General features: G+C 34.9%; 1 protein-coding gene across 2 annotated transcripts in view; it reads left to right on the forward strand.

Annotated features, from left to right (window-relative positions):
* Positions 1 to 25,176, forward strand: part of ADAMTS6 (ADAM metallopeptidase with thrombospondin type 1 motif 6) — a 152,091-nt gene that overhangs the window by 88,942 nt on the left and 37,973 nt on the right. For both annotated transcript variants that reach the window (XM_065655824.1, XM_065655823.1), the window contains 7 exons: positions 2,630 to 2,737; positions 9,448 to 9,593; positions 11,865 to 11,928; positions 20,273 to 20,375; positions 21,514 to 21,647; positions 23,124 to 23,247; positions 24,432 to 24,512. In XM_065655824.1, coding sequence (XP_065511896.1) covers positions 2,630 to 2,737; positions 9,448 to 9,593; positions 11,865 to 11,928; positions 20,273 to 20,375; positions 21,514 to 21,647; positions 23,124 to 23,247; positions 24,432 to 24,512 — 760 coding nt within the window. The remainder of the gene's footprint in view (positions 1 to 2,629; positions 2,738 to 9,447; positions 9,594 to 11,864; positions 11,929 to 20,272; positions 20,376 to 21,513; positions 21,648 to 23,123; positions 23,248 to 24,431; positions 24,513 to 25,176) is intronic.

A 25,176-nucleotide genomic window follows, 5' to 3' on the forward strand; every position in this document is an offset into this window, starting at 1 on the left:
TTGTGGATATGTTAGCCTGGCAAGAAGATACATGTTTTAGTTATTCCTTCACCTTATATGTTAATATATAGATGGTATACTTGTGTGGGCATATCAAAAGTGAAATTCTGCACATAAACTCTAGAGTACAAACCAGAATTTTGGGTTTAAGTCACCTCAAAGTATAGATGTTTTGAAATTCCAGACTGTTATCCAGATCTGACTTTTTTTCCTTCTACCTGTACTGTAATGATTGAAATATTTGTTTCTTTTCAATGCAATTGAATTTTTGGCTTTTCAGAACATTGAAGCATGCTTCACAAAGTCAGCACAGCTATTAATTTAAACATTTGTCCTTGATCGCATGCGAAGTCAAGATCACAAGTAGAATCCTCATAGTCTGACATGTTTAATCATAGAATCATGGAATGCCAGGTTAGAAGGGACCACAAGGATCACCTGGTCCAACCTTTCTTGGAAAAGCACAGTCTAGACAAGATGGCCCAGGTTTGACAGTGTAAAACACGCGTGAAACATGAGCAAGTAAATTACACTCATTTTCCTCAAAAAAATCAGCAAGTAAATGTAAATGTAAAAATAAATCAGGCAGTATTATGACAGAACACCTCATACTGTGTCTGAAAGGAGCCAATTTCAGATTTTTCACTTTGAAATCCATACTATATTGAAGTTTGGATTCACGGTTGATTTAGATGTGAAGTTGATTTAGTGTTGAATTTTAACACCTTGGTGGATGTTACATTTGTAATCTAGTTAGATTTTTCAAGAATCTTTGCCATGTATCATCTTCTCTTTCCGTGTTCTATTTGATACATTAAACCCAATATCTATTTGTCTGTATTTTAATCTGAAAATTTTATCAGCTGAGTGGCAAAAGCAAATGTTTTATTTGGAGATTTAAGTAAGTAAACATTTATACTGTTTGCATTTCTTCAATGAAAAATTCTGATCTGAAAAGCAAGATAGTTCTATATTGGCTGCAGGTATGCTTTTGCAAGTGGCAATATTTCTTCTAAAAAGAGGCTCAAGAATTCGCTTAAGTTTTCACAGAGACACCCACCAAATAGGATGAAATAGCTTAAAAATTATATGGGAACTCCAGAAATCTTTAGTACTCATTGCTCGTAATTTCAGACCTTTCTAATATGGTATATTTTTAGTCAATTTTTAAAAAGATAACTTGCTTCTGCCAGTCATGAAACTAAATACGCTGTCTTAACAGTCCTGCAAGAATGGCACCAGCTGATTTTAAACTTTGAAAAGAATTTTGCATTATTTAAGAGAAGGTTGTACTGTGTCGATCTGTTACTGCACCTGCTAGTGAATAATGTATAAATAAATCAATTTGTATATGCAGTACAATGCAAGAAACATGAATCTTAGGGTTAAACTTAACAGTTGTTCCTCTTGATGTGTGTAGAAAGCCTAGGTCTCAAATACTCATTCATTTCCTCAGATAAGCAATGAACTTTTTGGGGGGAGCACCTCATAACTTTACTCACACTGTCTTTTCCTTTTTGCTCTTTGTACCAAGATTCTGCCATAGAATCTATACAGGGATTATTTGTAGAATGTGATTTTAAGCAGCAGTTAAATAAAATGAAATAGTAATGACTATCGTAAGATCATTTCAAAGATCTGAATGTTTCAAATTTTTAAAAATACTTTAAAATAGAAAATATCTATAAGCAGATTGTGAACTCTTGTATAGATCTCAAAGTAACACAACAAAGATTATCGTATAAGTCATTTACTGTAAAAGCGAAACACTTCTGATTCCATTCTGCATACATAGCTCAATCCAAGGGCAACTGAGGCTACTATGAAGCTTTCCAATGTTCAGGCCATTTCGGATCATTATGAATTTCAACCCTTAGATAGTTTTAACAAGAAATCTCAACAGAATTGGTTTAATTTAAATGAGTAAATGTGCAAAACCAAATGAGAAAATACGATAGGGAGAAAGATTATTTGAAAACCTGTGTTTGTTTAACACTGACAACATAGGGAAATAGGGTAGGCTAAATAATTTATGAAATATCAGCCACAAATCTGAAAAATGTAAAGGAAATATTTTAGTACATAGCTCTGCAAGTGTTAAATACATGTAAACTGTTTTAGCAAATGTTACAGGAGTGCAAGTAGTTCAAGCTCAGAAACTTTAGTTTTAACTAAAGGAAACAAAAATAATTGTTGCTGTTTCATATTTTAAAATTAATGGGATCCTTTAACCATGTAATTTTGAGGCAGATAATTACAGTAATGGAAATACTACAGCACATCTGAAGACTGCTTTTACAGCAACACTAAAATATACTAAGCACAGTATTAGCACTAACCATGAAAAAGGCAACTATAAAACATTACTTGCATGGCAGGTGTGCAAAATACGTTCTTGTAGTCTACAATTTTATGCTTCCAGATTTTTCTTTTGGCAGAATATTCTTAGGTAAAATATGATAGCTTTGAAATTGCTCCCAAATATTTCACAACCATCTGTAGATTTATGTCACCAGCCCAGTTCTTAGCGGTCTCTGTTCAAAACAAATTTGTGTATACGTGTGTGTATGAGGACGGACACGATTTTAGACTTTTATTCTGATCAACTTGCTTCTGCCTTCTTTCCTAGGAAGTGTGTAGAGAGCTCTGGTGCCTCAGCAAAAGTAACCGCTGTGTTACCAACAGCATTCCAGCAGCTGAAGGTACTCTTTGCCAAACGGGGAGCATTGAAAAGGGGGTGAGTACAAACAATTTATTGTTTGAAGAGGCAATTTATTGTTAAAAGCCTACAGGAAGAAAGAACTAGAAAATTAAAGTACTTATGAGCAATTATAAGAGTTCAAAAATTAGTTACTTCAGAATGCATTTGCATCCTAATGGAAGTGTCCTACAGAATTATTTCACAATTATTTTATATATCTAATTTAATAAAAGATTTTTCTTATCTGTAAAATTCTATGGGTGGGGAGAAGGGAACCAAACAACCAAACACCACACACACACATAAAACCCCCCAAACCACAACAACAAGCAAAAAACCACAACACACATGCACACACAAAACCAACAAAAAACCAAGCCAAAACAAACAAAACCACACTGTTACATACTTTCTTGTGTATTTTTTTATTATTTATTGTAAAAACTCTTTAGTCTAATCTTTTTATTGAATTTTATAGCACTCTTCTGCAAAGGACTGTAACAACTGTAGGTCTGGCATGGACTTCGAAAATGTGTAACATAGATCTAGAGCCTGAACTCTGTTGTTTTGTTAGAAGATAAAAAAATCTTTATTCTTTCAGATATAAACTGAATTGTACAGGCATAAAGAAAAAATGTTGCCTTAATAAAAGGGTTTTCTAAAAGTCCATATTTCCCAGTGATCTTTCTGTTTTCACTTCAAATTATTTTTGTAGTATTCAGTTATACTTGCGTAACTGTTTAGCTTTAAAGGACTTTGCTGTACAGTCTGCTAAACTCTTCTACCTTACAGAAAGTCAATGTTGCAATAGATAAGTCTGGTGCTACTGTATCTGTTCAAACATTTGAATTTTTATTTTAAAACAGTGCCTGTGTATCAGTAGTTTCAGACAAAGTTCCAAAACTTAATTTTAGATTAAGGATAGTAAAAGAGTGTTTCTGAATAACAAGGCAAAATCTATACAGATCTTAAAGAGAAGATTTTAATTATTAGTTTACAGGACATGTACTGGGGAAAAAAGTGAATTCCATATATCTTTTTTCAAGATACTCTATGTTACGCAGGTTTGTACAAAGTGAAGAGAGCTTATTATATTAATTTCCAGTATCTGTCTGAGAGTTGCTTCGTCTGTCCATAAGATTTACTGCTCCAGAATGGATTTTTTTCCTAACGACAACTACTGACATCTATTCTCATTCTGACTTTTGACATGCTAGCTGGGCTAGTCTCAACAAAGATTAAACTGCATTTTGACTGGCAATCTGATGTTTAAACAAAAAGAATGAAAGCTTTTGGGCAGCTGTCACAGTTTATTAACGCTTGTTAACGGCTTCTTTTAGGGCCCATGACCTAGCATGATTCTGATGTCTTTTCCATGCTGAGTTTGGAAATATTGGTAAACCATGTTATATAAATTCATTGAAGTAGTCATTAAAAAAAGTAGAGTGCTTCAAGTTGGCCACTGAAAATAGAGAGAGCTTCACGTTCTACCAAAAAATGTTACCTTTTATTAGAGTAATAGAAAATGTTAGAAGCCCTACTCTTAAACCAACAGTCTAGGTTTATTTTGGAACCACCACTCATCAATGACAAGGAGCAATGTACCTCAATTTATATTTTTAAACCATGAGGCTACGGTGAACAAGTTGAGATGCTTTAAGATGCTCTTGCTATGTCCACTTGCCAGAGGCTTTCATCAGCTTGCTCTCTACAAAAAACCTCTTCATAGTCATCAGTATCTCATTCCATCATTAGATTTTAGAGGGAAGTGAGAGAATCCATACTGTTTTACAAGGGTAAACTGTTCATACCTGTTAACAGCAGAGAGTTGTGTCTGTAAACTGCAGCTTCGAATATTCCTGTAAATTAATAGTTCCTGATAGCAAAAAAACAGGAGACATGAGCTCTTTCCAAGTATGTTTCTCTTTACCACATGCTACGGAGCAAATAATAGGTTACAATTCTATAACACTTTATCATTTGTATTATTATTATTATTACTACTACTACTACTACTACATTTGTGTAGCAATCACACCTAAAAGCCCCAACCAAATTAGGCCACGTTTTGCTGGGCTCTGTCCAAATATGAAATAAATGACGTTCCCTGCTCTAAAAGCAAAACAAGATCTCAGAGTACTTCTTTGTATTTGGAGGATCAATTTCTGCTTTTAGTTACACTAATGTGAACTCAATGTAACTATTAAAGCAGTATTTGATGCAGTGTGCATTAATATCTTATTGGCAGAGTTGGGAGGGATTTCTACAATTAAAATGGCCTTAACACTCTATTATGAAACCTTATTTCAGTTTCTTATATAAATGTACCAAACATTTAACTCTTTGGGTTGAAATTTTCCACAGTAGGTATCTTGCCTATGCCTGAAGGTTTTTGGAGTGTTTTCCATAAGAGTTACTCAGCTGTTTTCTGCATACAGGGAAAGAGAATAGAGTGGTTTCTTGCTACTGATGGAACTTGTATATCTGTTCTGTTTTGAAGCTTTTATATGTTCATGATTTGGTGAAGGGTTTTACATATCGGCTGAGTTCGAAAAGGTACTCTTTCTCCTAACTTGTAATAATAATTTTAAATATACATGAAGTTTCTCTGCTATTCCCAGAGATGTGTTTGTGAAGGCAAACTAACTGATAGATTTTTATGAATACTCCAATGAGTATAAAAATCGATAAGACCAAACTAGTAGGAATGTTTATTTTGTCTTTGAATTTAAAGTAATAGAAAAGGTGACCTTTTCTAACATCATTGTTTAGATTCATACTAGGTATGTGAATGAGGGCTGAGTGGGCAAAAAGTGAAAATTCAATGTGCTGAAAGGACAGTTTAAATAGCTAGATTGTGTGATAATTTAAGTTATTATTGGACATTAAGATAATTTAAATTTATGTTATTATTGGACATTAAATTTTCTTGCAAAATATTTGTAGAGGCAATGATTGAAAATACATTATTAAAACTGAGATGGCAAATTTAAGTTGAATTTTTTTTCCCCCTACAAAACATGAGATTAGTTTTTCCTCAATAATGGAGTACTTGCTGCATGAGTTTCCTAAAAGCAAACTATCATAAATCTTAGTTCTGTTAAAGAGCTAATGTTCATATAAAAGCAATCTCAAATGTGTCACAATGTCATGTTTTATTTTGTTGTTAATGATCTCTATACAAAACATTTGGGACTGCTTACCTTTTTTTTTTTTGCATGTTTTATGCATATTCAAGTGCATCACCTGGTTGAACTAATTGAATGTTATTTATTGAGTGTTAGAGAAGAATTAACATTTCAATTCTAAGCCTTTCATGAAGGATTGTTCTTTTAAAATAGTTATCACCTTCTCTTGTTTCTCCATATACTGGTTACTTAATAGTCCTTACCTCATCATACCATATGAGGTTGCTATAATTTGGGGAGGAAGCATATTTCTGTAGTCGCATTAGAGTAATGAAGATTTTTATAATTTTGAATTGCTCTGACAAATTTTGTGTATCAATGGCTTCTGGTGAAAGATACGTTTTCACTGGAAAGTTAAGTCCTCAGATTTAACTTCAGTAGAGGAGAAAAAACAGCACTTGAGGAGTTTTTACAGGGAACTATGGGAATGTGGAAGACAATGCATGACAGTGGAAATCATAGAGTACAGGTGTTTTACACAGCTTTGGAAAAATAAAGCAGGTAAAATGCACCTGCCTAATGTATACAGTCATAGTAGTGTAGAGTTAGAGGTTTTTGCATATTCTGTTTTACTTATGTGATATTCTTGTGGGTTTAACTTTAACTCTGAGTATCTTTCATTTGTTTGTTTTTGATGTGTTTGTAATATATAGAATGTATTTTTAAGTAAGTTATTAGCATACATTTTTACTCTTAGAAGCATTTTAATTTTTAGCTTTTGACTTTAGTGTTAGATAACTGTTCGTGTACTTCTGTTGCATCTTTAAAAGAGTGCTGCAAGATTATTGTCTTTAGTTAATAAATTCATTATCACTGATTTTATAACTGTAATGAGAAGAAAACCAGAAGATTTTAATCCCTCATGTGTAATTCACATAAATACTTCATTCTCCATCATAATTGTACCATTAGAGGCATTGTAAAATGCTATGCCATGTGGATATATCTATAATAGCTAAAAATGCAGGTTCACTAAAGAGACCGCATTATGTGTTATGCAGGCATTCAGTGATAGTCTGGATTTAAAAGAAGCTCCATGTGAAGGGTACGTTCACATGATGAATGCCTGCTTATTGGCATAAATCTCCAAATTGTAAATTTAGAACTCCACGAAGGATAACCTTCCTTTTTTCTGTGAAGCCTTGTGTCCTTGTTTTTTTCTCTGAAGGGGGGTGTGGTGGGTTGACCCCATCCATCAGCCAGGCCCCCACCCATCTGCTTGCTCACTACCCACCCAAGGATGGGAAGAGACTCAGAAGGGCAAAAGTATGGAGATGGACAGTTTAGTAAGTGAAAGGAAAAGAGAAAAAGTGAACAGGAGTTCAGAGGCAAATCACTTACTACCTCCCACCAGCAGCCTGTGGCACAGCTAGTCTCTTAGCAGTGGCTCCTTTGGAAACACTTCCACCCCCAGTTTCACTGCTGAGTTTGACGCTATAGGGCATGGAATAACCCTTTGATCAGTTCGGGTCAGCTGTCCCTGCTGTGTCCCCTCCCAACCTCTTTCCCACCCCCAACCTGCTCACTTGGATGGCAAGCTGAGAAACCAAGAAAGCCTTGATGGTGTGCAAGCACTGTTCAGCAACAGCTGAAACATCTGTGCCTTATCCACGCTGGTCACAAACCTAAAATGCAGCACCACATGGGCTGCTATGAGGAAAGCTCTGTCCTGGCCAGACCTGGTAGAAAAGGCAGTGCATTTTGTACTTCAGATTTGAAATAGTCTGCTTTACCTGTTCTGTAGACACATTAGTGCTTGCTTTTTGATTTTCTAATTGACAGAGGATGAGGCCTATAAGAAAATGTGCTGGATTATAACAGGTACAGCACATACAGAGAAAAAAGAGGTCATAGAGGATAAAAATGTTTTGAGAGAAGAAACAAGAATGAATATGGCTAGAAAAATAATGCTACAGGTTTCACTTATTAATATGGGAATAACAAAGAAATAATATGACAAGGAAATATTAAGTGGTAGCCTGTGTTCATATGCAAAACTATGTTGTGTCTGGCTGCATATACTGGTAAGCTACACATTTTAATGTTAAAATATCATTTTAATGTACATTCTTGAGATCTACACACTTAGATTCTGACATATTTGACAATCTGTTATAGAAGTACCTTTTCTTCAAAATGAAATTTCTAATTGGTAAAAAAATAAGATTTTTATTCATTTTCTTTAACTGACACTCTGTACAATTCTTTGTAATTCCAAACCCCTATTTTTCTGATCAATGAGTGAAGGTTAAATTATCTTTTCAGTTGCATTCAGAAAAATCTATAGTAATTCAGGTCATTGTGAATGGCTGTATTTACTTGTTTATGTATGTCCCATGTTGCTGGGACTGAGTCTTTAAGTAAGCCTTAGGATTCAGGAGAAAACTTATCTTTTCTGTATCTATTAATATTAGTGTAAAGTCAACACGAAGTGTTCCAGTAGTGCTTATGGGTGCACAGAGATATGTCTACCTGTCCATGTCTTCCATGCATGTCTCAGTGCTTTTGTCAAATTTATATGGCTGATTCTGGACACAGAAGTTATCTGGGTTTCTTTTCAGGAAGGGTCAATATTCTGTCTGTTATGGGAATTCAAGGGAGATGAACAGCAGATGACCATGTTTTGGAAGTGAAATTTACAGGCTCAGGGCACTGTAGACCTGAGGCCATGCTCAACTCTGCCACCTAAGCCTATAATGGTGGGAAAGGTTTATCTAACTAACCTACTCCAGATTCTCAGTGATGCAGGAGACACCAGAATGTGGATAAAACTCTGGACTCTAGGTTTATTTCTGAATGGTTTAAAAAAGGTGTCTGACCAAGGAAATGATAAACTTAACAATTAGCCATTTGTGTGAATTGTCTGTCATTTTGTAAGTTGGATGTAAGTAACAATATTGCAAATTTAAATGTTTGCATGAGTGAAATATGCATGTTAATTCTGTCCCTGAACAACTGGCCAGTCACTGTTGCATAATGATTTTCTGTACCATGTCTAATGCTTTGGCACTACTATTATTATGTCTGTAGGGTTAGTATAAATGAAGTACTGCAACAAATTCTTCTTCCATTGTAGCCTCATCCAGATTTTAATTTTTAAAATCTAAGGGAATGCTTTCTAAAAAATACTATTGGGAGAATTTTTCATTTTATGTAATGAAGACCCTACATGAATCCTAAGTGGAGGGCGTTTTACTGAACTAATCTTAGAAATGAATCTTAATGTTTGAAAGAGTGTAAGCAACTTGCAGTTCCTTTAGTGTGTAACATTAAGGAGGATGTATGACCAAAAAAATAAAATCTTTATTTTAAGCTTGCTTTAACTTCTGGTATGTGTTAGGGACCTATAATTCAGGACTTAGTGAAGACAATTAACAAATCACACACACCCTCACCGATGTCTAAACATGGCTAGAAAAAGTAAAATATTAGTCTTGTTATCTATACAGAGAATGCTAATGCCTATAATTGGTCATTGCCTCACCCTTATATTTTTCCGTCCTGATAACTCTGTCAGCCTGGAAGCTAATTTTGTGGTTTTTTTGTGAAATCTTTCAGTGGTGTTATCAGGGAGAGTGCGTACCTTTTGGCACTTGGCCCCAGAGCATAGATGGGGATTGGGGTCCATGGTCAATATGGGGAGAGTGCAGCAGGACCTGCGGGGGAGGAGTCTCCTCATCTATAAGACACTGTGACAGTCCAGCGTAAGTAGCTAAAGTAAGCCGAAGCCAACAAAAAGACATATTTGGAAATTATTCAAAACTGTGGTTTCACGTGTTATCTGTAAAAATGTTTTGCTAGTTTGCCAACATTTGTCTTCAAAATAGCAGACAGAAACACTTAAACAGGAGAAGTTCACTAGACATGCTTTTGACATTTTTAATATATATTATGTACTGTACAGATAGCTGAATTTATATTTAGCAGTAACCAGGATTGTTTTCTTTCTGCAACTTGCTCTTCATGCAAAATATATTTAAATTATGCCTTAGATAGATTTCTTTCTTAAGACATATTACCTCTAATGCTTGCCTAGGATATAAAATAACTGTTGCCAGTAACTTATTAAAACAAACCCAACATGGTATTTCCAAGCTTTTGCATACAACTGCTTACGTAGAAAACATAGTAATATTATGTTGCATACGATACTTTTACATGCTGTTGTATCCAACACGTAGTTGTGACTTCCCACTGACTCTTAAAACAATTCAGCGAATTCTCTCCTTGCCACTATTGGTCCATCTACTCTCTTTCAAGAGAGGCCAGCTTCTCCATTACTGCTTGGTCTGTTGTGTGTATCTGTACTGGTCCTGTCATCTGTCTGCTTTCCAGTGTGCTGAGCACTGTTCCAGAGAGGGTCTGTCAGGTAAGTACTCCTCTGTCTGTCACTAGCGCTTCTCAGATGAGGACCATGTACTTATTTCTACTGACATTTGTTGCTGGATTTTTCTTTTTCTTGCTTTTTTCTGTTGCTGTTTTCCCTGTTCTGGTTACCTCATCACAGCTATAGGTCTTCGTGAAAGGGTAGTTTTATTACTCCATGCTTTGCTCTTGTCATGTTGCATAATTGCTATTTCCATCACCATTATTAGTTTTTAAGAGCACTTTTTCTTGAAAACATTAGGCTTCTGTGGTTCTTTCATGAAAATCTGTTCTGTGGCTTTTGTCAATCCTTTCTAACCTTCTCTCGGTACACTTAGGTTCTTTGTTGCTTGTACCAATGTTTTGCAAGCCAGTCTGTACAATAGCTTTCCTCTGTACTCTGAAAGACAGACACCATAATGTCACATTTCTGCTGCTTAAGGTGGTCTGTTCACCTCCTATTATCTGCAGTAACTATCAAATCTGGGAAATAGAACTACTCACTGAATGGATTCCAAAGCAAAAATTATCCATATGCATCAATAACATCTCAGACTATATTACTGAGAGAATAATAAATTGATTATTTTTTTCACACCAATGTGTAAAAATGCTAGTTAAATGTCTGTTTGGAGCATGAGTAATTTCCTAAGATTTTTTTAACTACCCATGTCACCATGTATATTGGTTGGTATGTTGAAAGGTGATTAAATTTTAAATGTTTAACAGTACAGCAAGCAAATGCATGGAGGGATGTATATCTGCACTAGGAAAAAAAAATCCTTTAGGCTTAAGGATAACATTGCCTGGCTAAATATCTGTAACATGAAAAGTAGTGTTGATTTTCTTTTCAGTTAATTGTAAGTTATTTTATTTCTTTATTATAAAACAAATACTTTTTTATTTCCTTTCTGCTTTTTAGTTATGACCCAAAGAGCTGGTGTCTGATTAATCTTCCATTTAACTCAATATTAATTCATTATTTGAGCTCTATGGAAAATAGATAAGGTTCTTGAGCAGTTCAAGAATTTAAGAGCCAATATCTTATTCACACTAATAGAAACCTTCTTACTTGGAGTTTCCTCAGATTTAATACTACTTAATTTAAATCAGAATCAGATTCTTGAAATAGAAAAGGCAGCCTTTGGCTCTACTATTTAAGAGGCAGTGTTTCTTCATTTTGTTATATTTTCAAGTGTAATACGAGAAGATTAAAAAAAAAGTATCATATAGATTGTTTACACATTTCTCATGCTAGTTTTACAAAGCCAGCAAATAATTAAAACCAATGCCCTTTTAGTATGTTCAAAATACAGTTAAAGTGTAGTGCTTGGAATCTCTGCAAACCAGATGAATACTGTATGAGTGGTGATTTTCAAATACCCAGTGTTGTTTTGTATCTGCTCCAAGTCAAGTGACTACTACAATTCTTATTAACAAAATATTTAAAAATCTCAACTTAAAACTTCCATGTGCTTTTAATTTTATTTGTACATTATATAAAATATATGTATCTTGGACTTGTATTTATACTAATAATGCATTAGTATATCTCAGGAACTTGTGTTTGTACTAATACATACACTAACACATAAAACATGTTTTTCCAGGCCTTCAGGTGGAGGCAAATACTGTCTTGGAGAAAGGAAGCGTTATCGCTCCTGTAATACTGATGTAAGTAAATTTTCTTCCACTGTAACAGTATAATGATCTTTCTGTTGTTCATTTTAGCAGCAATGGATGCATTTTTTCCCAGTTTAGAAAAGCTGTGAATTCTGCATTTTATTGGCAAACAGTCCTGTAGGGCACTTCGATATTGCAGACACCCTACGTATTCTGCTAAAAGTTAGGATCCGTGTCTTAATGTGGTGCCCAGCTGGTGCCTTCACATTAAGTCCTGGAATGAGTTCAACTTGAGCATCCATGTTAAAGGTGAATGAGGAGCATTCCACATCAGCCCAAAGGTCTCTCTAGCCCAGTGTCTTGCCACCCAGCAGTGGCCAATAACAGGTGTGTAAGGAAAAATTATAAACTTTTGCAGCCAAGGCATAACTTTTCTGTGCATATACCATATGAGTTTACAGAATATGAATGTCTAAAGATTTCTTGAGCTCCACGTTGTACTTGTACCACATTAACTGCCACAAATGGAAGTATCCTCCATGAATCCGCTTTTTAAAACTATTACCCTTTTTATACCTCTATAACTTCCAGTACTAATGTGTTATACAATCCTCTTATACAGTCTGTGAATGTGTTATTTCTTTTGGTGTGTTTTAAACCTGCTATTTTGATGGTTCTTATATTACCAAAATGATCATGCTGGTTTATTTTAGAGTTGAGTCCATCAAATAATGAACTACCACTGAGGGGGTGGGGCAGATTATAAGTGTATAAAATCAAATTATGAACCTAAATTAGAAATTCAAGCAAGTTAAAAATGGATCCAGAAAAAAATGCACACCAACAAAGGATTTCACTAGTAAGTTTCCAAATCAGTAACACTACAAACATAAAGAGGCTTTCATATTATTTTATCTTCAAATTTGTCTTAATTTTCTTCTTTAATCAAGAAGGTTTGTAACAGTGGGAGAGTCTGTGCCTAAAGGTGATATTTTACCAGTTTATCTTTTGATATATTTCAGGAAAAAATACAATAGTTAATATTCTGATCCCTTGAAAAAGACTTGGTTTTATGATTGTTACTAACTATCTTAAGTATTAGCTCTGCAGACTTCTCTGTGGAGGTTATTATTAGGAAGTATTACAAATTTCCCAATTAAAAATTACTTTCTTACTGCCAATCACAGCTGCTCTCTTCACACAGCCAAGAAGTGTGTCAGGCCTTTTGACCACAGTGTTGTAAGAGAAACTGCAGCTGAGCTGGTTGTCTAGTAGGAGCTGTAAAACTTTTCCAGTCATAGAGCCTTCCAAATTACAGTGCACCATTCTGCAGCTTCGGCCATCTGTCACGCGGGTGTTGAGTGCATCAGCCACACTCTCTTATTTTTTTCTGTAGATGTATTTATCTTTGCGCTTGGCTGTCTTTGTGCAGTTTTCATTTGAATGGATTCAACTTTTCAGATGATCTGCTGTCATTAATGTTCCTCTTTATTTCACTCAAATGGTTTTTTGTAACTGGATGACTTCATAAGCAAGGCATTTTTCCATAGTTCAAATTCACAAACAAAAAGATGAGTAGCACCGAGTGTGTTTCTCATTCGTACAGTTGATAGGAAATTCACTTGTGAATCCACCTAGTGATAATTCCTTATTCAAATATGTCTATTGAAATCTGTCAGTCTATATTTAATAAATTGAATCTATGCTCTACTGAACTACTACAGGTTTATTCCTGGTGTTCTTTTGTCAGGATTTTGTGTACTACTAAGTTAAGTGCCTTATAAAACTCAAATTATATTTTGTGTTCCACTGTCCTTTCAGTTTAGCCAGGAATTGTAAAAGGGTTTAGTTGATAAAAGCTATTCTTGTACAAAATACTGATCTATATTATTATTTATATTTCTTTTAAACCTGTATCAGTCAAGTTTCTGCCAACTTTTCTATTTATTTGGGATTGATATCAGGCAAACTGTATCCTAGAATATTCAATTTGTCCTTTTCAAATAATGACCTTTTTACATTAGCACTGTTTCACTTTAAACACACAGTCTAAGATTTGTTAAAATATTCATATTGGCACACTGGTGTCCTTCCTTGACTCTTTGAGGACTCTTGTGATATAATTGTCCAAGCATTCCTGTTTAAAATGTTTATCTCCAATAGATATTCTTTAGCATCTGCCACAGTAACTAGTACACAAGAAAGTATACGATACATAATCCTGCTCCCTCACAAATATACAACATTAATTTTTTTTTTTATAATTAACAATCATATCGCTACCTAATGATACCATTGAAATGTCACTATAATTTGTTTCATTCTTAGCATATTTTATTTCTTATTGTCAGACACTTTTCAGACAGTTTTATTCTTAGCTGATTTTGCTTCCGTTTTTCCCTCTTCGTTTAATACTGAGAGGGATTTCACAGGGTCACAGAAGGAACATCTAGAAGGTATCTGAGGGAGGCCTTCAGGCTATTGCCTGGATCAAAGGAAAATCACCTATTGTTAAACCATTCCTAACTGATGGTTAGGAAGCCGACCTGTTTTGAAATAAGCTCCAGTCCAGGAGATACCACTACGATTCTTCAATATCCTTACAGTAAGGACTGTTTTCAGAAACTATAGTGTATGTTTTCCCATCCTTTAAGACCCTTACTTAACTCTTTCCTCAGTAAGAAGACAGCTGATAGTGTTCCCTCCATGGGAGCCTCTCCTGTGTTTGCAGGCTAGCATCATATCTATTCTTAGTGTTCTTTACACTAGACAGTGTCTTTGTTAATAGCCTTTGGGATCCCAGCGGTGCACATCATCTTGAAGTGTGGTGACCAAACCTCTGCCCAGGATTCTAGCTGAGGCTTGACAGAGATAAGTATAACTTCAAACTCATCTTAATTTTAGTGATGGGATCCAATTTATTAATTTTAGTATTGTGTTCATTTTTCTTACAGGAGCGACAATATTTATTTAGTCAGTGTTTGTCCATAATGCCCAAATCCCTTTCTAAAAAGTTGCTGTTTAGGAAGTCATCCCTTAGCTCGTTCTTGTACAGTTGATTGTTCCTACTCAAGTGTAGCAATTTGCATCCATTGCTTAATTTCAAACCACTGCTCCAGTATGTTAAGATCTTTTAAAATTATAGTCCTCTATTCTAAACTGTTCACTCCCTACCTATACTTAGATTTCAATCAATAGTTTAAATAAACTATTGGAAAGGAAACTTTGCATTTCACTGTCTAGGTCTTAAAAGAATTGCAGACTCTGGCCAAGCAATTTGGAAATGCTATTCTTACAGTTTGACTGTGAATAATTTTTTTAGCATATTTTTTGAGTAAGTTTTTCCAGTGCATAAACATATTGTTACTTGTAGAAGTTCAAATTTACTGCCTTAATGGTTTCGACAATTGTAGTCTACTTCTTTTATAGTAATATTTAGGGTTCTACATAACTAAGAATTGCTGAGACTAGTAGATTTTGTTTCAAGATTTATGATAGTCCTTAGTGCTTGACATTTTTAATGGAATAGTACGTTTGATTAATGTAAGTGTTAAGAGCATGGAAGTCTGTCATTGTTTTTATGAAAAATGTGTTGTTTGTACATCTTTTCTGTTGAAGTTTTTTTTTTGCAGTGTCAACATTCATTGCACTTCTGTAATTTTCAATGTAGCACTCCCTAAAGCTCCTACTATTCATAAACCAAAAAACCCCCTCATTTTGACTTCATTTTTCTTTCAAAGATGAGTTAGTTCTGTTGCCCTTTCTTTTGACCATTTTAATTCTTTGGAAACAGCACACATACTCCTACTAGGCTTATTTCACTTCAAACACTTCCAAAGCCATATATGACTTCTTAATTCAAAAGAGATCGCTAATGGAAACATTGAGATCAGCAGAAAAGAACATTAGCTAATGAGTTCTGAAACAAAAGGGTGGCAGAAAGAACAAGCTCATCAGAAACTTATTTTCTACGACCAACCACACTATCTCTAATAAAAAATGCATGTACTTTTCCAACCAAAGTATTTTTTAATTTAAAAAAAATATAAAATGCTAATAGAATTGCAAGGCACATAGTGACTCAGTTAAAGTAACTCTATCTGATATAAAATATGTATAGGATGTGAAGCTTAATTTGATAACACATCTAAAACTGTAAAAGCCTCCTAATTTTTTTTGTATATAAGAAACATGTTGTGCTTACAAGTTCTGTGAATGGTTTATCTATATAAAAGTATATGTGTACACATACTTCTAAAAGATTATTGTTCTTCAGTCTTTTCTCTAAACAGAATGTAAGCAAAGGGCTTTTGTTGGTTCCTTCCGTTATGTATACATTCACATATATTGTTTTTTGCTTTCATAATTTTAATATTTTCAAGCCTTTTTTTTTTTTTCTAAAATGTACTCATGTGAGGAGCTACATCTTGGGAGCAATACCTGAATTTCAGCTGTCACCCTTCTGGCTGTTTCTCATCTTCTGTGAGATGTATTAGAGCCATTTGTTAATAGAAAACACAAATGAGTTAAATTACTGAAGTCTGCCTGACTTCAAGCTCCGAGATAAACAGATTTCTGTGAGAAAAGATGTTTTATGTTGTGTCAACATTAGTTCAATGATTCATTAACACTCTTTAGACAATGTAATTTTGCTTCAGTCTTAATTTTTTTTATGTTCTTATTAAACTCAATTTTAATTATTTCGTCATCATCTTCTCAGGACCTTCTGCAGACCCGATTTTAAGTTCTGATACATTTGTTAGGTTCCTGCCTCATGATTTGCAGTCTCCTAAAAGTGTATTTGGCAATACAAGCAGGCCGTTGCTTGACAAGAGTTATCCATGTACTGTAACTGCATGAAAAAAGTGAAATATCTCACCCAATAAAGAGAAGCATTTATTGCACATTTACTTTGGGAGAAGAGTACATACACAAAGAGACAGTGCCAAAGAGCACAAATATTGTAAATGCAAATTGTAGCTTACCTTTCGGTAATGTTTTTGCATTTCTATACCTACGATTTCTAATGCATTTCTAGAGGTCATAGCCATTAGTTACACTTCCTCTCAGCTATTGGTGAGATACTAAAAAAGACAGGAAAATTGTGCAACAACAACAAATCTACAGGTTGCATTTTATGCTTCAGATTACAGAAAGCTGCAGGTGTCAGACTACCATTTGGTAATTGCAGTCATCAGAAGGACTGCCTGAAAACTTCATTGAATCCACCTGAAACCTGGATTCAAATTAAGGATTTAGAGAAAGAGCAAGATCCCAAGACTAAGAGCCAGCACTTGTCAGTATTCACTGAGAGGATGTAGCCACTAAAATGGCAAATTGCTTCATTGCAAAGGTCACCAAATCTGCCTATGGATTGATGGATTTCCATTTTTAAAGCCAAAGATACTGGGATATGTAAAAGCTTTGATATCATTGGTGTATCAGTTTGTGAAACTAATTTAAGAGTACTTGCAGGATAGGAAACCAGGATTTAGTCTGCAGGACTAGGAAAACCAGATAAAATATCAAGAAAGCAGGAACATTGTATGAGGAGCTTTGCTCCCACGGTTCCTTTAGCTGCTCCCACGTACTCCCCAGCCTTGTCTGCAGTTCTTGTCAGCAGGGAGATTCCAGACTGTGGATACCTATGTGTAATTGGTTTTCTGTCAGACTGCCAGGCCTGTGTTCAAAAAGAAAAGAGGATACAAACAGTGATTTCCAGCAGTTTAAATTGTTGTGGAAACCGAATTGATATTTAATAAACTGAAAGACTTGACTTTGCTTAGGAGGGCACCTCTGGACATCATGTTGTACAGCCCCTCTTTCTCAAACTTGTTGCGCAGGACTGTGGCCAGACAGGTTTTGAATATCTCCAAGGAGGGAGATTTCACCACCCCTTTGGGCACGCTGTACAAGTGCTCAGTCACCCTCACTGCAAAAAAATGTTTCCTGATGTTCAGGAGGAAACTCCTGTGTTTCCATTTGTGCGCATTGCCTCCAGCCTCATCATTGGGCACCACTGGAAAGAGCCTGACTCCATCTGCTTTACACTCTCTCTTCAAATATTTGTACACATCGATGAGATCACCCTGAGCCTTCTCTTCTCCAGGCTGAACAGTCCCATCTCTCTCAGCCTGTCCTCCTATGAGAGGTCATCCAGGCTCTGAGGAGCCCAAAACTGAACACAGTACTGTTGGTTTGACCTCACCAGTGCTGAGTAGAGGGGAAGGATCACCTCACTGGACCTGCTGTTGACACTCCTAATGCAGCCAGGATACCATTAACTTTCTTTTCCACAAGAGCGTATTTCTGGCTGATGTTCAACTTCGTGTCCACCAGGGCCTCCAGGGCCTTTTCTGCAAAGCTCCTTTCCAGCTGGTTACCCCTAGGATGTATGTACTGGTCCATGGGGGCTGTTCCTCCTCAGGCGTGGGACTTTGCACTTCTCCTTGTTGAACTTAATGAGGTTCCTCTGGGCCCGTTTTTCCAGCCTGTCGAAGTCCCTCTGGATGGGACACAACCCTCTGGTGTATCAACTACTCCTCCCTGTTTTGTGTTATCAGCAAACTTGTTGAGAGTATACTCTTTACCATCATCCAGATTACTTATGAAGTTATATTGTTGCCTCAAAATATACCCAAGGTCACCATCAAACAAGAGAACTAAGACTATATCTCAAAGATAGATTGCGAGAATTTTTTTTAAGACTGTATATATGGGAGTCTTAATCCTTTACTAATCTTCATGTTTTATTGTTTTGTCCTAGTATAACTATTTAGAAAAAGGATTTTATGGATGGGGTGGGGAGAGAATAGGGTGATTTAATTAACTTGTAATGGGAACTTGATGCAGTTAAAATAGCAGCCATGAATTAGTACCTAAGCAAGTGGGACTGAAGAATAGGGTGTAGTTGCCAGTATCAGAGAGGTTCGGACTTAAGTGCTAAGGACTGGTCATTCTACTGCTTGGAGAATAGGATGCAAAGAGGCAAATTTACTTTGTGTTACTATTAAAAACTTTTTTAAAACTTCTTATTTTATTTACATACAGTTATTTTTTATTCTCACTGTTAAGATCTGGAGGATTATTGAATCAAAGCAGTAACACTACATTTTTATTATCAGTAAATGTATTATATTTAAAAAGGTATTTTTAATTAGAAGAAGATAATAGAATGATTTATAAAAAAAGTTTAAAATTTAAATACTGTCTCGTGTCCACTATTTTCACTTATATCACAACAACTTCAAAATTGGAGAGAAAATTTGCGGTTTCTGAATGAAATTAAAATGAACTGTCTGTTACAGGAGCTTGAATAATATATACTGAGAATCATGATTTTTCTATTAATATTTTCATTGTGCAGTAAATTTTTATCATCCATGTTTATAGTGACCCTCTCACTTGAATGCATTTCAGATTCCTGAACAGCGCTGACTGGCTTAGATATATAGGAAGACAAGTAAAGCTGCCATAAAATGAACTCTTGCTCATAAAATAGTAATATTTATTAACACCTCTAATTCCTGTCAAACAATTTTTTTTTCTCTTTCAGTGTAAAAATTATTTTAATCTGTATTTCAAATACTTTGTGTGGTGAAGCTTGCAATTTCAGCAGGTACTTAAAACATTGATAATAATGTTTAATGTGCTATCTAAATTCTGAGTGTATTCAAGATAGTCATCATTATTAGTTTGAACCTGCTGATGAAAAATATGAGAAATATCAAAGAATCCTTTTTCTCCTATAATTCTTCCCAAGATGAATTTCACATCTGCCCTTATTCCAAGTAAAAAAGATATTTTCCAGTTCTGTAATTGGTAATGCAAAGAAATGAAAGTTTAAATGAAGGCAGTTTTTACTTCCCTGCACTCAGAGACTGTTAAAAATCAGAGCCAAACATGTTATCTATTCCCGTTCTCAATCTTAGCACAATGCTTTTGCAAGGCTACGATAAGCAGAGGTTATACAGTTCTCTAGAAAGCGTCTTCATTTTTTTCTTAGTGACTTAATAATGTGTTTCAGTACAGCTGTTTGGTACGGTATCACTAAGCCTACAAGTATTTCTTGACTTTTTTTTCAATTGTTTTTAATGTGTGTTTATAGGGACGTAGCTGATGGATTGATTAGCAAACATGGTTTACATGATTCTGATTGTCCAGTGTTATGGAAACTGTTCAGTTACTTTATGCCAGCCTAAGTATGCAAAGTAGATGCTTCAACTGTAAAGCAATAAATCAAGTTTCAGAATCAGAGCCATGAGATAAAGCAGGGAACCACCTCCTAGTCTCTTGCATGATTATGTTTGCAATACAAAAATATAAGCATTTCCTTTTATGTTGATACTTGCAAGAAAGTAAGCTTTTTTTTTTTTTTCTGTCTTTGTTATTTTAGCCATGTCCTTCAGGATCCCGTGATTTTCGAGAAAAGCAATGTGCGGATTTTGACAATATGCCTTTCCGGGGAAAGTATTATAACTGGAAACCCTACACTGGAGGTAATGGTTAGCTTTGCAAAACTGTTATCATATGTGAAGTCTTCAAAATTATAAACGTGTTATATAGAGAGTAATGTTTGTAAATATAATGGTTTGATTAAAATGTAATGAGCTAAGTTTGCTAAGCTTGTACTTTTGTCAATTGCTGAAAATGTTTTAAGAGAGCCATCTCTATTCTGGTAGAGTCTTGTATTACTGTGAAGGTGGGTGAGCATTGCTGGAGGGACTCCACTTTAAAAATACAGAGCCCTTCTCCACCTGCAGTTGCAGTAGGAGTAGAGATTACATAAGTGATCTCTAGGTGCCTTTTGTACTGCAGTGATGATTTCGGTATAAAAAGAATCTCACAATGTTTTCCTTTGTTAAGGTCAGAATATTAGAAAAAGGAGAAAGAGGTAAAAGCATTTATAAGAGTCTTTAAAGACTATTTCAATAACTGAATAATAAATAATTGCACTGTAAAACAAAATGGTATTTTGCAGCAGGGAAGAGGGCTGTAATTTATTTTTGAGACAGTTTAATCAAGTTTAGTTATGTTTCTTTGTTCAAAGTTCGAAGGTTGCCCCTTTATTATTACTTTTTTTTCCTGTTCTAAACCCTGAGGGAATAAGTCCATGTTCTTCCTGGTGTTTTTGTATTTCATTGACTTGAATGGTTTTAGTCTTAGTTTCTTAGATTAAAAGCCTAAAATGTATCATTGTGAGCATGTGCTCTGAGCTGTAGTATAATTCAATAGGACTAAATTCCTCACTGAAATAGTCTGATAGTGGTTTTGAAATTTACCCTGATATACTTCTAGCTCTACATTCTTTTGTTATTCTTGTTTTTCAAATGGTGAAGCGGTATCCTTATTGTTTTAAATTGTTCAATAATCATTAGGATTGTATTAACATAATGGAATCGTTATGGAGCGAGCCAACCTTGCCATACCTTACTATGCGAAATAATCTTTTTTGCAAGAAAGAAGAGTCAAGTAGAGAAATCAATAAAGGGAAGTTAAATAAAGTGTATACATTATATGTGTCAGGTATGAGATAAGATTATAAATTTCAGATCTGTTTATGCATATTTATTTTTAACTAATTGCTAACTTTTCAAGACTTCTGTTGGTTTTTTTTCATTTGTTTTTGTTATCCAGGTGGGGTTAAACCGTGTGCTTTAAACTGCTTGGCTGAAGGTTATAATTTTTACACTGAACGTGCTCCTGCAGTAATAGATGGGACTCAGTGCAATGCTGATTCACTGGATATCTGTATCAATGGAGAATGCAAGGTTACAAATGTTTTATAAGTGCTTATAGATTACATTGTTGTGTTTGCTATCTCCTATATTTAATTACAGTACTTGTTTTTTACTTCTATGAAGCAGGAGTTTTGACAGGTCAAGTTGTTACTGAAAAAGTAAGATTGAGACTAAAATATAGAATAGATATTTGCATAAGTTAGACAAATTATTCGAATTTCAGTAGCTTCTCACAGACATTCATAGAATCCTTCATTTTACATTCTTTTTCTTGCTTTATGGTTTCTGTTGAATTGGTGGAAAGGGCAACAGGACAGCACTCTGGCTGAAAAGCAGAAAATGTGAATGTATTAATCTGTTTTTCTCTAACTATTTCATCCTGTTGCAAATAATTCAGCTGTTAATATAATTGAAACAGAAAGTTGTCACTATTGCTCTGTAGTTCTAGGAAAATGTGTATGAAGATGCAAGTATTTGCCATTTACTAAAAATTTGATTGTTTTTAAAGTTTCCTGTAGAACTGCATTCCATGAATTTGAATAGGATTGGAGGTCTGTGCCATATTTTTGGTTATACACATCTCACAGCTTCACTTAAGTCTAGAACTCTGAACAGTGCTGGTGACTCTAAAAATTATTTGATTTCACTGAAACCACTAACATAACTAAAGCTTAACCTGATGCTTAATTGTTTGCTAGATGGAGGGCTGAAGATGTATGTTTATTGAATAACATAATGAGAACAAAAGCATTTGCCATGTATTAGTAAGCTAACAAAAAAAGAAAAAAGGCTCAAGAAATAACCTATGGAATTCCGATGTACTTTATGCAGAAGATTGTAGTAGTTTCGAGAAATCTTTCCAAACTAAGAATCAGACTAAATTGCAAGTGGAGAATGAGCTATGTAATAAAATTGAGCCTCTGCCTTCTTGGTCAATCAGAAAGTCAAAGTGTAAATGGTTAGAATAATACTATTTTGTCAATTATTTTATGTATGTTAACTTATGAACTATGTATTACCCATTTGCAAGATGGTAGATAATATATGGTCTATAAAGCTGTAAATGGTTTTGGGAACAATAGTACTATAAGTATGCTGCATAAATGTTTAAGTAACACATAGCAAAAGTTTACCTTAGCAAAGCAATAGATGAAACACAGCTGTTGTAGTATCAAATAAAACAATCACTAATCATTTATTGATAACTTTAATAACTACATTGTTTGTAAACCACTGTGATATCCCTTCCTGCAAGTCACAGCAGAAATACAAAGTACTTATTAATCAAGATTTGGTAACAACACAAGATGTGGATTGTTCTCCTTTCAAAATTTCTTTATTTGGTAAGGGAAAGCCCACTTAACAGTAACAACTATTCAAAAACGGAGTAGATAAAAAGCAGAACTGAATATTTCAGACTTGAGAGAAACACTTCAAAAAAACTGTGAAGATAGTGATGCAAGAAACCATAATTCTGTTAAAAGATTTGTTCCTATCTGTTCTCAGCATGTAGGTTGTGACAATATTTTGGGGTCTGATGCTAAGGAAGATAGATGCCGCGTTTGTGGGGGAGATGGGAGTACATGTGAAGCCATTGAAGGTTTCTTCAATGATTCATTACCCAGAGGAGGTATGCAACTATATGTCCATTTTATTGCACAGATGACTGTTTAGCAAATAACAGTGCTGTGTTGATTTCCAGCATGACATTGCTGCTGGTCATTCAATTTGACTCCTTTTGCCTCATTGTTTCCTTTTCTGTATTAGTTTGGATTTATGTCAAATATGACAAATGTCATTACTGAATACCTGGGTTTTAATGCACTTTATAAGTAATGTTGTGTACAATTTTAATGCGTATGGTAGAATCTGATATTTAGTCATACATGAAATTTTAGAATAGAAAGAATCCAGAAATGTCTTTTTAAGTTCATCTTTTTAAGAGCTCAGAAAATGTGTATGGGCAATTAATTTAAATCTTAGCTCAAAAAAGGCAATATTATTTTTGCATTCTTAGTGTTATCAGTTTTGGGCTCCCAAAATAGAGGAAAAGGATTGTTGCATTGGATCAGTGAGGGACCACAGAGATGACTGGCATCTGTAGTGCTTACTCCTCCATGAGGAAAGCCTCAGACAACTGAGCTTATTTAGCCTGAAGAAGAGGAGATTTGTGGGGACCTAGCTGGTATCAGCCTTCCAATATCTATGAGGAGTTTATGGAGAAGGCAAAGCCATGCTCTTCACAGTGGTGGGTATACGGTGGGAGGAGAGCAATGGCTATAAATGGAAACAAGACAGGTGCTGACTGAATGGAAGGAAAGCTTTTTCCCCAGGAAGACAATCCAGCAGTGGATCACGTTGCCCAGAATGGTGGTACAGTTCCACCTTCAGAGTTTTTGATGACCCAGCAGGATAAAATGCTGAGTAACTGGGTCTGGTCTCCTAGCTGGCCCTGCTTGTCACAGGACGTTGGACTAAATGACTCTCCGAGGTCCGCTCCAACCTGAATTATCTGATGATTCTAAGGTCATTTTATATGTTAATTACTTGTGATACACTGTTGAAAAGACTTTATGACCACTTAAAAAAAGAAATTCCTGAGTACATGGTAAGTTCTTGCTCTCACTTTCAAATTTTTGTATGAAATTTAAAGAGTTTTCCATAATATAACACATGAAAGAAAATGTTGAACTACGTTTGAAACCTATATCTCATATTAATTTTTTGGTAGTAAATAATTTAGTAGTGGTTAATTTCATGACTAATATTGATTAATGTAAACAACAACAAATGAAATTCACCTTTGTCCTGTAGGCTATATGGAAGTGGTTCAAATTCCAAGAGGTTCTGTGCACATTGAAATAAGAGAAGTGGCAATGTCAAAGAACTATATTGGTAAGAACATGGTTTAAATAGCAGATTGTTTTTAAGTTAATGTTGTGATTTGAAGGTACATTTTCTGGTTTGGCCAAACCATACACGTAGTAGAAGCAGCAGAGGAAATCAGCAGCTGTTAATATTAGGTTGTGATCAGACAGTTGCAGCAGTTGTTTAGGATGTACTCTCTTCAATGAAGCAAATGAAATGCATTGCTATAGTTACGGTGTCAAGCTTGAGCTGAAGTGGATGAGGACCACTCAGATGATCTACTGTCCCACTCTGAGGTAATGTCCTTCCATCTAGGAAGTCTCCGATCTTGGGGAACTATACTGTTCTAAACCACAATTTTATTCTTGGAATGATTATTCATCAGCAGCCATAGTTACTTAGTTACTTAAATGCTAACAATACTGTCTCCATATCTTAAGGCAATTTAATGTATTAATTGCACAGTATTTCTGTGTTAGTATGTTATAGAGACTAGATGCTGTCCCTGTTTTATAGATAAAGCAAATGAGGTGCAGAAAAACTAGATGCTTAACTGAGCTCATTCAGGAAGCCTGTTGTAAAGCACAGAATTAAATTGAAATTCTGGTATTATTCCTTTCTTTAAAGACAGTTAAATTTACTCTCTGTTTTTTGGTTTGGTTTGGTTTTTTTTAATACTGATATGTACAAA

This window comes from Caloenas nicobarica, chromosome Z (genome assembly GCF_036013445.1).
Source record: "Caloenas nicobarica isolate bCalNic1 chromosome Z, bCalNic1.hap1, whole genome shotgun sequence".
NCBI lineage: Eukaryota > Metazoa > Chordata > Aves > Columbiformes > Columbidae > Caloenas > Caloenas nicobarica.